The 15,088-nt window shown below is 37.4% G+C and overlaps 1 protein-coding gene across 6 annotated transcripts in view; it reads left to right on the top strand.

Moving 5' to 3' along the window:
* Nucleotides 1-15,088, top strand: part of LOC146469385 (uncharacterized) — a 136,148-nt gene that overhangs the window by 36,550 nt on the left and 84,510 nt on the right. For 3 of the 6 annotated variants that reach the window (XR_014867237.1, XM_085123425.1, XM_085123424.1), the window contains exons 1-8: nucleotides 8,878-9,039; nucleotides 9,328-9,489; nucleotides 10,003-10,080; nucleotides 10,796-10,863; nucleotides 11,155-11,311; nucleotides 12,143-12,304; nucleotides 12,432-12,509; nucleotides 12,684-12,751. Coding sequence is in view for 5 of the 6 variants with exons in the window: in XM_085123425.1 (XP_084979551.1) it covers nucleotides 8,949-9,039; nucleotides 9,328-9,489; nucleotides 10,003-10,080; nucleotides 10,796-10,863; nucleotides 11,155-11,311; nucleotides 12,143-12,304; nucleotides 12,432-12,509; nucleotides 12,684-12,751 (864 nt within the window). In the remaining variant the exon portion in view is untranslated. Of the gene's footprint in view, nucleotides 1-8,462; nucleotides 8,513-8,877; nucleotides 9,040-9,327; nucleotides 9,490-10,002; nucleotides 10,081-10,795; nucleotides 10,864-11,154; nucleotides 11,312-12,142; nucleotides 12,305-12,431; nucleotides 12,510-12,683; nucleotides 12,752-15,088 lie in introns of those variants that run through there. The other 3 variants (XM_085123422.1, XM_085123423.1, XM_085123426.1) reach the window with 2 other exon arrangements.

Genomic DNA, 15,088 nt, shown 5'->3' with positions numbered 1-15,088 from the left:
GTTTGGGTCGCAAAAGAGAACCATAGAAATATAATGTGGCAATCAAAACGTATTGTTTCCAGTTTTAATATATACATTCTTTTCGTGACACGCGTAAAGCGAATGGCTTAGTAGCCGCACTTTTAATTGGTCCATGGAAAATTCCTGGTCATGGCCACCTGTGGGTACTCGTCGTTTGTTGGAGGTACCTGCGGATCCAGTGCCCAAAACGCTAAAAATGTGCAGTGTGTCCTACTGAGTGACTGCCGAGGGGACGTAAGCGTCCATTTAAAAGCACTGCACGTTTGGGCAGGGTATTTTGATATAATTTTATTTTAGCAGTTTTCTCTCAAGAAACACCAAACTACAAATCATAAGTATTCATTCCTTGAAACGAATACATTTATTTTGAACTCCCCCACGAAATTCACAACCTGGTTTCCATTCCATTTCGAATCACAAGTTATCACCTGCAATTACACTTCATTACACATTTTCACACGAAGACGCTTAAAATAGAAGCATTTGCGGAATGAAAAGCGTGTAACTTTGTAAGAAGCAAACTGTCCCATTAGGTCGTACTCTCTAAACTAATGCTTTTGAAAAACACGTATTTGAATCTCATAAATTCTTCCTTATGAAATATTTGGTCTGAGGCATATATTAATCACGTGCTAGGAGACCGCGGGAAAGTGCGAATTTCATTGACGCCCATACAGTGTATACAAAAAATTTGCACTAATGTATTCACGCACGGGTTCCATCACTAGTCTGAAATGTCAGCCGTCTCCTCCCCCTAACCTACAGGGTTAGGGGGAGGAGACGGCTGACATTTCAGACTAGTTCCATCACCCGTCACGCTGCTTTTTTATGGGCCATCAGGCGTCGCAAAAAAACCCTTTGCCACTCTCAATAAATTCCACTTACTATTAGCTGTTGTGCCCTATTTGTCAGTCGGTTGCCCTTCGTAACGTTTGATAGCATTTCCAACGATGTTCAGATTTAGTAGTTTTTCTGGCTCCAAGTCCACGTAATGGTGAACGCTATGACAACGTTCCAAAACACAAACAGGCAACTGTAATACACACACACACACACACACACACACGCAAAAAAAAAATAAATAAAATAAAAACAAGTAAGTAACTAAGTCGCTTTTTATCGGAATTCTATGTGAGCTGTTAATTTGTATGTATTCCCATACAAACCCTCATATTAATTTTACGTGCCGGTGATTATAACTTTTTCACTGTTACCTAATATTACAAATATATAGCTGTCAGTGAGCTTGGGACAGTTGTGAACATGTATGAACAGCAACGATCAACTGATGTTGTAAATTAGTGTTCTACTTGCCAAGCCCCCCCCCCCCCCCCCTCCCACGCCCCAACCAAAGAAATAGAGCACAAGGGCTTACTATATTCCGCATTATTCTGGGACAGCAGTTTCCTATTTAGTACCCGGAATGGGATCGACTGATGCTGTAAATTAGTGTTTTACTTGCCATCCCCCCCCCCCTCCCACGCCCCAACCTAAGAAATACAGCACAAGGGCTTATCATATTCCACATTATTCTAGGACAGCAGTTTCCTATTTAGTACCTGAAATGCATAAAATAGCTTTGACTGTAATCTTGAATGGCCCTTTTTTTTTAATTTAGGAGCTGTTCCATTTTCATTTCCTTCCCACCCCCACCCCAGCCCGTCTGGATGTGCGCGCGTTTCTGTAACGCAATCTCATTGTTTAATCACGGCGGAAGGTCAACGGAACATAAACGATTTCTTGACGAGAATCTCCAGTTCAAAGCAGGATTTAAATGGTTGCTGAAAGAAGTTTTCGTCATTAAGGATAACAAAGAAATATTTGACACCTTGCACACGGCAGCTTATGGGGCGGAAGGCAATTTTTTCGGCCGATGGTTGTCCTGACGGACTTTGAAGAATTCAACTCAGTTTAACGGCTGCGGTGTATTACAGTGATTTCGCACAACAAATCATCGAAAATGCGGCTGTATCCAACTGAAACTATAAATTGATATATTTTGAAATATCCAGTTCTCGATATTTCACGAGGTAAGTGGAATTTATCATTATTTTCTTAGTAAATCGTTATTTTCATGTTGTTATGCTAATTAGGAAGGCGGTCTTTATTGACAAAAGTACAGTTAAAACTTCTTCTTCTATAATTTTCTCTTTTGAACTACCCAAAAATTTTATTGCATATTCTTACAGACGAGACATTGCTCTTTAACCGGGATGCTGTTTTAGGATGCCAATTAATGTATCTTTAGCGATATTTTCCTTTAAACTCGGCCATTTTTTGGGCACTTGAAGAGTAGTTCAATAGGGAAGAAATTAAAAATTTTGTAAAAAAAATCAGATTTCGATCAAATTCCCAAAAAAGCTTCTCAACACAACAACAAACATTTGCTTGCTTCGAATAATGAGATTTTGTTCGGATTTGTAACGCTTTCTTTGTAAGGCAAATTTTTAAAAGTGTGGCCTAAAATGGCCGCTGAAAGCCCTCTCAGGGCGGCAAAACCAAGATGGTCCTAGTACAGCTAAAATACGAATCGAACTGAGCTGAAAGTTATATTTATGTGAATCACTTATATAGACCATTCTTCTGAGAAAGTTTGAGGGATTTCATTTTTTCTCGTCCAAACGACGATAGTCGATATTTACAGAGGACGGCTCTTAAAGTTTGAGATAAGCATAGCTAAAACGGGTGCGCTTTGTATGTAGACCGTATGGCGTATGTAGTTTAACAGTTTAAAGGAGGAGGACGAACAGTGCAGTTTGACAATATCGATCGTTTTGTTTTGTTTTCGGAGCAAAGATGAAAATCCCTCCAGACTCTGCGAATTGTTAAATTTGTCTGAAACTGGATGCAGTAGCAACCTCATGGACTCTTCTTTCTTTTGTTAGAAACTGCTTGAAGAAGTATATTCCAAGAAAAACTTTACTGCTCTGTGGTTTACTTAAAGCAAACTTATATGTTTTTAGTTAAATAGTGAGAAGTTGGCATGCAAATGAATGGTTTAACTTCCCTAAATTAAATGAAACTACCTGCCAAGTAGAATGGTACAACAACACTTATTTTTTGGCAAAACAGATAATTTTCAAATAACCCAAACTTTTTAAAGTAATATATCAAAAACGAGAAAGCGTGTTTCATCAGATATCCAAACACTGAGACGTAGGCTGAAAAAACGAGGCGCAGCCGAGTTTTTTTAAACGACTTTGAGGTGTTAGGATATCTGATGGAACACACTTTTGAGTGTTTGATATAGCTTCTCAAATGCATGGTAAGTAATTCTTGGAGAAATTCAAGGCAAAAGGTGGTAAAATTTTATGGTAATTAGCAACACATATTCAAACCACGGACACAGTATAGTGATTTTCTTTGTTTTCTCTTGAGAACTGAGTTGGAACTTTTTGACTTTGAATAAACCAAAAATAGAATGTCGATCTTAAAAAAAAAAGGATTTCTTCATACATCAACTTTTTTTTTCACAGTATAGTCGTCAATTTCACAGCCAACGCCCTAGATTCCATCTGAGTCCTCTGACTCTTGTTACAATATATTTTTGACCAATGACGTCGTAGAAGGTGATAAGATGATTCCCTAGCTTTCTTGAAATAAAGATATAGTTCCGTGATTTTGATATTCTCTTTTCCGTAGAACATGCGTTAAAACAAATCAAGGAAAAGTCTTCACTCGCAAAACAGTGTAAAGACAATTTAAGACTCCGGGAAGGACGATTATAAAAGGAGATTGTTTGGCTTATAAGATTTGACTGTTAGGAGAAAAAGGACAACAACAAAACGGCTTGAGAAATTTAATGTTTTTATTTCTCACAGAAGAAGGAAATCTTACCAAATTGTGCAACTTATTTGCTTCTGATAAATTTGGGGAATTTTTTTCCCTGGGTTGAAAAACTGATCAAGGGAGTATAATCTCAAAATAGAAACAATTTTGTCGTTTGTTTTTGTCGCTTTAAATTGCACTAAGAGAGACTCTGCGTGGACCCCACCCTCCCTACTAAAAAATGTACATTTCCTTCTGCGTAGTAAAGCCTGCTAACATTTACAGAATAAATGTCGTAAATTTAAAAGCACAACTGCTATAAATTGCCTTTAACAGCTCACACAAGACCTAATTACTATTAATATGATATGAATGCATGTTGCAACTTGGGTTAATTATTGCCAGTAATGGGATGTGGGCATGCGGCTTCCTTCTAGTAAACATCATAGACTAAATAAACTGAAAATAGCCTCAAAGACAAAATTACCTGTGAAAATGCCGAATTGCAGTCCTACGCGATGTTAATGGTGAGCTCTTTGCGATTATGTAATTTCTAATGGCCGTCGATAAAACCTGGAACATGGAACATTCCGGAACATCCCGGAACATTCCGGAACATTCCGGAACATCCCGGAACACGAAAAAAAAATGATAATAATAAAAAAAATTAAGATAAAAAACAATGAAATAAAATAAAAATTAAGGAAAAATGAGAAAAAAAGTGTTTTTTTTATATAAAATGAAATTACATTGTATCCGAAGGAAATTCGTATAAGAAGAAGTATGGAGTAGGTGGGACGGTAGGATAAATGGGGTGTTGTAACTGACCACACTGAATGAAGCGCAAGTACTTTCCCGCCATTTGCAGCACCTGTTTAGCGTCCGCTGCGCCAGAAATGGATCATTTCCAACTCGGCTGGAATACGCGAATGAGCACGAAACACCCTCAGGCGTTTCTTCATGGTATTTTCTCGTTTCATTTTGCGCGAAAGTGTTTATCGTCCGCTGCGCCAGAAATGGATCATTTCAAGCTCAGCTGGAATACGCGAATGAGCACAGAACACCCTCAGCTCAGGCCTCCATCGTATTTTCTCCTTTCGTTTTGCGCAAAATCCCTGTTTCAAAACCAATTATCCGGTAAATGGAAGGGGTTTTGAAGCTCCAAACCAGCCAAAGTAGCGTATTTTCTTTAGCCGTAAATAACAGTCCGCTTATTGTTAAGACACAGAGACGGTCAGGCGTCTTTTACTGACAAATAATTATGGCTACACCTACATCTTGCAACCGGGGATAGAGCGCTTCTTGAAACTCGATCTTGCCTAATTCCACACCAAAATATGTGATTTTTCCTAACCTATTTCAGACACGACCTTCTTGTCAATTGCATACCATCCAAATTCTCCAAATGATCACGTTAACCCGCTACAAACATACAAGAAGCTAAATTGGTTCAAAGACCGATATGAATGTCAAACATGTGAGTAGGACTTCGTTAGGCCTTCCAACGTGAAAATTATATCCAATTCCAGACCAGCCTCACCCTATTCAGCAAAAAGTGGTCAAAATCTATGCACTACTTCACACAAAAAAGGCTTCCGCGGTCAAAAGCGCACTTAAATTTGAACAGGACTTATCCTTGTTAATCACAAATTGATAGAAGACGTTGTTTTTATGTGCGTCATTCATGGAAAGTTTAAATATCTTCTTTTCAATTCACCATGAGGGTCGTTTTTCATTACAAAGGTATTACGTTGTAGGAATAATTTAAGGCGGGGGTCTACCTGAAAGCCGTTTTCACGCCGCTTAAAATCGGTTCAACGGAAATATCTCGTTCGCGTTTCAAGCAATACAAAAACCCTATGCTCATTACACAAATCAATGTTTTGGGTTGTTTTGTAAATTTTTGGGTGATTTTTAGGTATATTTGGGAGGAGATAGTTTTTCTCAAAAGAGTAGTAAAATTAAGAGAAACAAGAAATATTGAAGATTTAGGGAAGTTTTAAAATTAGAATTTGTAGTTAATAATTAATAGACGGATACCAAGTTAGTCCACTAGAAACTCGGGGTGCTCTTGCGTGGGTATCAACTGTCTGTTAGAGTTCCAAAAATCACCGTCTTTCTTCTATCCATTGTTAAAACCTCTTCAAATTTCACTCAAATTCGGGTGTATCCCCACCTTAAATGTAAAAGCGCTGACTCGGAGATGTTAAGCTTTAGGATTGTTAAACACTTTAAAACATCTCTTCTAATGAAGACCTTACCTGATAATATATATTGCGAAATTTCCCTCTGTATGCAAACGTCGTCTTTAAGTCAACATTTAATTTCAATCATTTAAGTTTAAGTGGGACGCTCCCTAAGTTCCTCATAACCCAAATTGCGCCTTCATTCAGTGTGGTCAGTTACAACACCCCATTTAACCTACTCCGTACTTCTTCTTCTTATATGAATTTCTTTCGGATACAATGTGATTTCATTTTATATAAAAAAAACACACACTTTTTTTCATTTTTCCTTTACTTTTATTTTATTTCATTGTTTTTTATCTATTTTTTTTTTTATTATTATCATTTTTTTTTCGTGTTCCGGGATGTTCCAGAATGTTCCGGAATGTTCCGGGATGTTCCGGAATGTTCCATGTTCCGGGTTTTATCGACGGCCATTTCTAATTTCGGTAATTTATGTTCGAAAGTAACTGAGGCAAGAATAGCAACTTTGGTCGAGTTCGGGACAACGAATAACATCTAGAAACAAGATGGCTGCAAGCTTTTTCACATCCTTTAGCACAAAAGAACAAAAGAATGAATTCCTGGATAGGAAATGTTTGCAAGATGAGAAACGAAAGGATATCCTTACTCATAATTATACAAGTGAATGAAACTTAGTGCACATTATTACTACAAAGTAATGTCTAATTAAATAGCTTGAGTTTTTTGTGATGCTTTTGCAGTAAGACTTAGCCGTGCAGCTAAACAAAGCAGCTCCGTTTGAAATTTTTCTTTGAATTTTGTAGTTCGTGTTAAATGTCGTGTTCGTTCACATGAGTTTGGTGTTGTTTTGGTTATACTAAGAACGGTTTTCCGAATGCGACAAGTCCTTTCCTTCTGCCGTAAGTTCAGATATCATGAACTCAGTGGCATGAATTTCTTTCTTTTATTTTAAAATTAAGCCTGTTCCTAAATGAAGTCGAAAAATGTGATAAATAATTCAGTTTCTTGAAAAAAAAAGCGTTCTGGGTTTTTACGTTTCGCTTTTCAATTTTCATGAGACATACACACGACAAACATTTTGGTTTCTTGGGATGAATAATTCCGTATTTGTTGAAGTCAGTCCATCGTTTCAATAACAGGTTCGTTGAAGAAAACACTCATCATCTTTTGACCGCAATTGATACAGTAAGTACAGCTATAAAACTACGCTTTGTATGTGAATTATATAGCTCTAAATGTGGCAAGACTTTATTTAGAGAAGGGTTGAGACAATCTCGATCTTTTTACTTTCGAATTCAAGATGGAAATTTCACCAAATTGTGTAAGTTTCTAAATCTAACACTTTTATTAAAATACACTAATAACGTCACCGGCTTTGGTTTCGTGGATTGCCGAATGATGAAAGAAATATCATCCATAAAAGAAAAATTGCTGTCCGCCTTTGTTTGACTTAAAACAAATTTATACTCTCTCTGCATGTATATTGAGTTGATGAGAGAAACTTACGCAAATCAATGATACTAACTCCTACTACCTTTTAGAACAACAGCATCAAGTTTTACAGGAACTGAGAGAATGTTTAAGCATCTTGAATTTTCTTTGACGCTTAATTTCCACCCAGATTAACTTGCAGCTTAGTTTAAAATTTGTGGCCCGAGTTGAATATTTTACCCACTTAAATGATTTAGGTTTTGTTTTAATTACTGACACCAACAACGGATTTTGGAACAAGTTAAGTTTTTCCCTCCCACTGAAATTTTTTGAGATCATTAATTCGCTGGCTTGTCTCTCTGCCTCTGAACTTTTTGCCTGTTGACTAACATGCGACTTACGCTGTGAATTAAAAAGGTTGAAACTAATATGGGTGGCAGATTAATAAGATTCCCATGCAGGATTATCGAAGTAGAAATTTCACAAAACGGCCGTGCCGCCACTCAAACTTCTTCTGAAATATGTGAACTCGACATACACCGAAAGAAAGTTCCTTCTTAAGTAAAGTATATTTAAAAACGGCTTAGTTTTTTTGCCTTTATAATCTTCAATGTATCTGGAAAAAGCAAAAATGTTCGATTTCCCGTTAACCATGATTTTCCTTTACGTCTTTTATTATTGTCAAATTGCGTGACGGAATCCAGCCGTTCTGTTCGTCCTTCGGTGATCTTTGATCAACTATTCTGTTTTCGTTTTTCTTCTGACGTCATGGTAGGAACGCCTGACCGTGTTAGTACGTCAAGTAAGAACGTGGAACTAGCCTTTCGTTCCCAAAAAATGTCTCCTTTATCTGAGTCGCAAATGTAAAATTATCCGAGAATAGAAACTCCCTCTCCATCCTTCACAAACCCACTTACTTACCCCAGAGTGTAAGTCGCTTTGTCCTTGAGGTTGTGTGAATGTTTTGTCCCTTTTATGCATAACTGTCTTGTATTTCATACTGATCTTGGCGTTCAACGCCTTCTCTTGTAGCCGGTCACCCTGGCAAGTCACATGATGTAACTATACGTTGAACTTCTCAGGTTGGTATTAATGTCGTTCATTGTATTCAAATTTTTCCGAATAAGCCAGACCGGAATGAGGACATGAGCCGCTTATTTTCACTCTTTGAAGACCGGGATTTTTGGCCTCTTTGGGCCGGGAGTTAAGCCGATTCTCCTCCCCCTCTCCCCTCATAACTACGAGAGTATAAAAGCTATGCCATTGGAGCGGGGAGGATGAACAGTGCTTTCCCTTTTGAGGTCTGAAACTAGGTAATGAGTGATGAGTTATTTACATGACATCGAGATGACGTCATGATTTCCAGAATTCAGCGATCTTGGATTTGTTTATTTTTCCTTAATAGGTGTTTTTCGTTTTGTGCGAACATTTCAGCTTCGCGTTTGAATACAACAACAACGACTGAAAAACTAAATGAACGTACGAACATTGAATCCCTAGGATAAACTCCCGGCATTCATGGCGAGGAGTCCAACCAAAGTTACAAGTGAGAGTGACTTCACTCCAGTTGGTGAAGAAAAACTGGATTTTGATGACAAAACTTTGAGAGGTGAGAAGAAACATATTATAAGATGACTGTTTTTTAGTAGATCTTTTTTTACCACATCTTGTATTTTGAATCCTGTCATTAACCTCCTCCCGTCATTTATTTTCTTCATAGCCCGGTTGTGCCAATATCACCAGTTCCAAGCCCCGCTGATATACTTCAGTTATAAGCCCGCCTATTCCCCACCCCGTCCAAACTCTTACAAGTTTGTTAAAGTGAAGGGCTTATAACTAGATTTTTAGGGATACGAGTAATATCCAAGCCTTTTTAATTACTTGATTTGATTTTTAGCCATAGCAGAGGTTTACAATAATGAAGGTAATGAGAGATACGAAGGGGAAGATCTCAGCAACGCCATACACTTCTACACGGAGGGAATTCAGGTGAATTGTAAGGATGAAGAACTGAAGGCCGAACTGTACAGCAACAGGGCGGAGGCATATTTCTGTTTAGGTAAGAATTTCTTACTTTTTTAGGCTTTACGTAACTACGGTGTGTGAACACCGCAAATTTAAAGAGTTCTTTAAAGGGGCAGTATCACGGGAGATATCATGATTTTTGGCCAACATTAACTACATTTAAATTTTGAACACTGTGTTAATTAATTTCTAAATTGCTAATTAATTGTGATTCGAGGACGAAAGGTTGAACCAAAATATGACACAACCGGCGGTTTTTATTGCGTTACGACAGTGAAACTTCAAAACGTCGGCCCGGCGTTTTCAAATTTGACCCCTTTTTCATTTTGGTCATCTGCTGGCGAAAATATCCGTGGATAGTTTCTTTGCATTCTGATAGTCTTTCAATGAAAATTTATATCTTGGCTGCTATTAACCGAATAACGTCTTTTCGAATTTCAATGTGTTACTAAAAATAGCATGATACTGTCCCTTTAAATTGAAACCTCATTATTTAATACACTACCTCTCCGTTTATTTATCTTTCTATTTCTATCTCTCTCTACAGGAAATTATGAAGATTCACTAAATGATGCAAAACTTGCCACTGGTTTCCAGCCACTGCTTATCAAAGCGATCGTGAGAGGTAACATTTCCGAAGAATACAACTCCATTTTTCGAGGTGGTGGTTGTTTGCAGTGACAAAGTTCAAAATGTTTCGTTTAAATATTTACCTTCGTTGAAAAGCTACTTTGTATTTATGGCGGATTAAGTAAGGCATCACATTGTTTATAATAACGTTTACATAGATGACAGATACAAAATTGTAGTAGTATTTCTTAAGCTTAACCGAAGGCGTTCTTGCCTCGGTATCCTTAAGGACGGTGCCTACTTTTGCTACTGCGCATACGTTCTGCGCATCTCGAGATACTCGGGTTTCCTATGGGTGGTACCCACTAATACAGGAATATTTTTGCGCGGTTTAAAACTATGCGGAGAAAGTAGAACTCAGCAAGAACTCTCGGTATCCAAAGTAAAAATTGTGGGTAAACATGCATTTTTCAGAGATAACAAAGCTTCAATTTGGAAAAAAACACCATACATTGCTTTGTATTTTACGGCTTTTTAGAATAATTGTTGCTCGATTATCTTTGAAAAATGCGTGGTTACTCCCAATTTTCTTTTTGGATTCCAATAGCCCTTGCTAAGATCTCCTTTTCCTGCATAGCCATAAACCGCGCAAAAATACTTCGGTATTAGTAGGAACCATCCTTAAAAGAGCCTTCTAGTGATATTATACGATCTACTCTGTTTTCAAGAAAAAAAATTATGATGAGCTTACATTATTGTCTTTTTCTTAGGGGCAAGTGCCTGCGTTCAGCTGAGACGATTTGAAGAAGCCATCACGTGGTGTGAAAGAGGATTGGCAGTATCCTTCATTGCAAAAGCTACAACGAAAAATATTGTTTAGATTAATACTTTAATGAACCCTCATTCCTGCTATTGTGCACAAAATCAACACTGATCAGAACAAATGATTTCTTTGATTCTTCATGACAATTTTAATGCTATTGTTTCTCTTAAATTCTGGAAGAGCAAACAAACTGATAAGAAATTAAGACGCCTTACCCATTTGACCTTGTGACCGTCTTGTTTGACGGTTTTGGCGACCATTGATAACTTTTACAACTTACGTCTTACAAATCTTGACTTGTATAAGATTGATAAGGACAACCAGAAGTTATTGAAATTAAGGAGCCGGTCTGTACTAGAACAGAACAAGCTACAAGATGGAGGCAAAGAGGACAATGCAAATGAATATGACGTCACAACTGCTACTGAGGAAACACTGAATAATGATGAAGCCAACTTAAGAGGTGAGGAGTTTTCAGTAATGATCACTTATGGCCTAAGGGCTTTTGACAGCTTTATTGAGGAGTTATAGATCGGAGACGTACTAGCTCTTAGGCCGAGTGTTCAGTATATTTATGGTTTGGAAGAGAGAAGATGGAGGGCGGCACCTGGTCAGCTTGACGTCTTATTAAAAAACATGTGACTCTCTCTCTCTTATTATTGACAGTGAACTCAGTTTATGACGTCTCTCCCAACCCAGAAAAGTGTATCGTTCTAACGTTTCTTTTGTATACAATTTTAGCATTTCCTTATTGGTTTGGTTTATCCTTGAATAGATTTGAAACGGTTTTCCAAGTATTGGAAAAACCGAGAAATCCAAGATCGAGGATGTGAAGAATTAATGACGTTACTGGCCCGCTGTTATATGATGTCATCACCCCATTTGGAGGACGCCCAAAAAAATACGTTTAATTTACCCTACAGGTTTTCTTATCATGGCCTTAATGCTCTTGAACGTGCAAAGCGGAGGCAGAACCGACCCTTACTTTCAAGCTGAATAGGGAAAATGAGGCAATTCTGAAAACATTTGAACTTTTTTAGTGACCTGTAGTACGACGTAGCCGTAAAAAGGAAGTACTATGAGAAATTCATCGGAAAATTTTCCTGTTATACTAGTTAGGTCACTGTTCTTCATAACCTTGGGTAAGCTGCTTTACTGGTAAAACTCATATATCAGTTTTAATAAAGTCATTTTTTGAAACTTTATTCATAAAGTAACAGGTTCCAAGTTTAGACAAGGGATGATGTTTCATCTAATTCTTTCATAAGAAAGCCTTTGACTTTATTTAATTTAGCGATAGCAGAGCTCTTCAAGAATGACGGCAATGATGAATTCAGGAAGAAAGATTTCAGAAATGCCATACTTCTTTACACTAAAGGAATAGACGTCGATTGCAAAGATCAAGAACTGAAAGCCAAACTTTATGACAACAGGGCAACAGCTCATTTCAATCTGGGTAAGAAAAAAGTTTTGAGGTTTTCATTATTTTGTCAAGTTAATGTATTACCACAGAAATTAAGAGTGGTGAAGTTAGTCGTACACTCGTCAGCACAGTAGATCACTTGTCATTGATTTTAACGCAGGTAACTTCCATGATTCACTGAGTGATGCAAAGGCTGCCACTGATTTACAACCGTCTTATGTGAAAGCGATTGTAAGAGGTAAGGGTCATCTAAGGGAACGGTGAGAACTTCACTTAAAAAACTTGCAGCTAAGGCGTGACTGGAAAGAATTGTGGAGTCAGCCAGTTATTTAATATGTGAATTTTATATGTGTATCACCAGGAAGGAGAAATGTTTGCCATAGTACTCATCATATATTTTATTTTTCATTAGGAGCAAGTGCCTGTGTTCAACTAAATCAGTTTGAGAATGCCATCGCTTGGTGTGATAAGGGATTAGCAGTATCCTTCACTGTAGACAAACAAATAAAAAGAAAAATAGTTTTTTCTCACTTTTACAACTTTGAAATAACCAAAACTTGACCTATTTACAAGAATGAACTCACTTAAGAGAAATAATTGGATTATGTTGACGTTTTCTTGTGCACGCAACTAGTTACCACAAGAAAGTTTTTCTTGAAGCTTGGCACTCAGAGGGGGCATACTGCATTTCGAGGACTGGGCTGGAGTGGACTGGATTTGTAAAACGCGAACTGGTAAACAATCACAAGAAAAGAAACAACACAAAAAAAATTTTATTTGTTTGATGATTTATTATAAATCATGGCAAATTCTTTCGACTTTTTACTCATAGATTTTATTTTCACTCTCCTCCATGTCGCGCCTTGCATCCGGCCTGATTCACGCTTCTGAAGTCAAAAAAGACGATCGGCAATTTTAACCTTCTTTCCAGACTCAATTTATACCGCCAGTAAATTTTCTGTCTGCAGCGCAGGCTACCTTTCTTAAGACACGGTGTGTTTCCCTACGTTAGTTTTGGTGTACCAAAAGACGTACATTGCTTTACACGCATTAGTTAACCGCGTCATAACAGGCACAAAACCGGATGCTATCACAGATTATATGTTAACCAGAACTGCATTGGTATTGTTTTCGACAAAAGAGATGATTGAAATTCTTAAGTATCACAACAAGTTCTTCGTATCCCTTCTTTTCTCTCTTCCCTTCTCCTCAGTTCCGGTTTTAAGCTGACCGGAAGTGAAAATAAATTCGTTGACCTTTGACCGAAATAATTATGCATAATTTAATTTTGGGCGCGAACGTTTCGAAAAGTTTGTACTGCGCGGAGTAGAGATGGCGGCTTTCAAGCTTCCATCTCTATTTAAAAAGCGAAGACGCCCTTTAGAGCTTCCAGAATTCTCATGGAATTCCATAATGATCAAAGAAGAGCTGGGAAGCGGTACGTTTGGGTCCGTCAATTTCGCCGATTTCAATGTTTCTGGCGAGCAGAGCAGTGTTGTTATCAAGAAATTTAATGGTGAATCCGCAGAATCAAAGCGACGCTTTCAGAAGGAAGATGGAATTTTAAACAGTGTTAAAGGCCACAGAAATATTGCCCGTTTTTTGAGATTTTGCCAAGAGCCTCAGGCGATAATGATGGAATATTCGTGCTTTGACTTTTGTCCTCTTGGTGTGGAAAAAAAGGTGTCTATGCTTGAAGACTTTGTTCATTTTGTTGATGACGAATTCGACTTTTCATCATTTGCCGATGTATTGGTAGAATGTGCAAGGGACGTGGTAATTAAACATGCGACAAAAGACATTTGTATAACAAACTTGTACATTATCTCCTTGCTATAACCGCTGCTTATTTCAGGTTATGGAACCAGACCTGGCATAAAAAATAATGATGTGAAGAAATGTCTTCTTTCACCGTAGTTTGGGAGTTGTTTTCCTCGATCATGAAATTCGAAAATTTAAACTTATCACGTTACGAGCAAGTTATAGATCAGGTTGTTGTAAATAAGAATTTCAAACAAGAACATGTAGTCGTGCTGTTTATGGCAAACACTCTAATTTTCATTTTTTTCTTCACAGCCGTGCTTTTATTCTCTATGGGATTTCATCATACAGGCTCTTAGTATCGTTCTGAGTACAGTCAATTTTTTGTCACTGTTGGAAAGATCACTTTAAATCAGAAAAGATGATAGATGGCCCAGATAACATGTCATGCAACATAAAATTAAAACACAGCAACATTTGGTTCAATGTAGAAATGTTTTAATAAGAGATTATCGTATCAATAGTTTGATTCGTTTCACAAATCCAGTCCAGTCGTCTAAGTACAGTATGCCGTTTATTATGCTGTCAAGGTGATTCTAACATATTGTTTCTGTAGATGAAATCCACTTTCCTGTGGTGCTGTTTGTTATGCTGTACAAGGTGATTTTACCTTTTGAGTCTGTGGGTGAAATCCTAAAGTGTGACCATTCAAATGAAATCTACATGTACTTACCAGTACTTTCCACTGGCGCTGTTTATAATTATGGCTTGGTCTTACTTTAGAGTCAGATGAAAAATAGAAATATTGTAAGAATTATATTTTTCAGTTCCTGGCAACATAAATTTCAGAATTTTCAGATTCTATTCAACAAATTAAAATTTATTGATTCTAATTCAGCTACATTTGTTTGCTTTAAACTGTTTTTATAGGACAAGATGAATGTACATGTTTCTGTAAAGAATTATGATACATTTTACAAGTCCGCGTCTTACAAATCCTCGTTTTACTTGTCTGCGTTTTACAAATCCAGTTCAGTCAGTTCGAAACATAGCTTG

Source organism: Pavona decussata, unplaced genomic scaffold, assembly GCF_977016875.1.
Source record: "Pavona decussata unplaced genomic scaffold, jaPavDecu1.1 SCAFFOLD_124, whole genome shotgun sequence".
In the NCBI taxonomy this organism is placed as follows: Eukaryota; Metazoa; Cnidaria; class Anthozoa; order Scleractinia; family Agariciidae; genus Pavona; species Pavona decussata.
The sequence above is the reverse complement of the archived record's forward strand: the minus strand, read 5'-3'. Positions and strand labels throughout refer to the sequence as shown.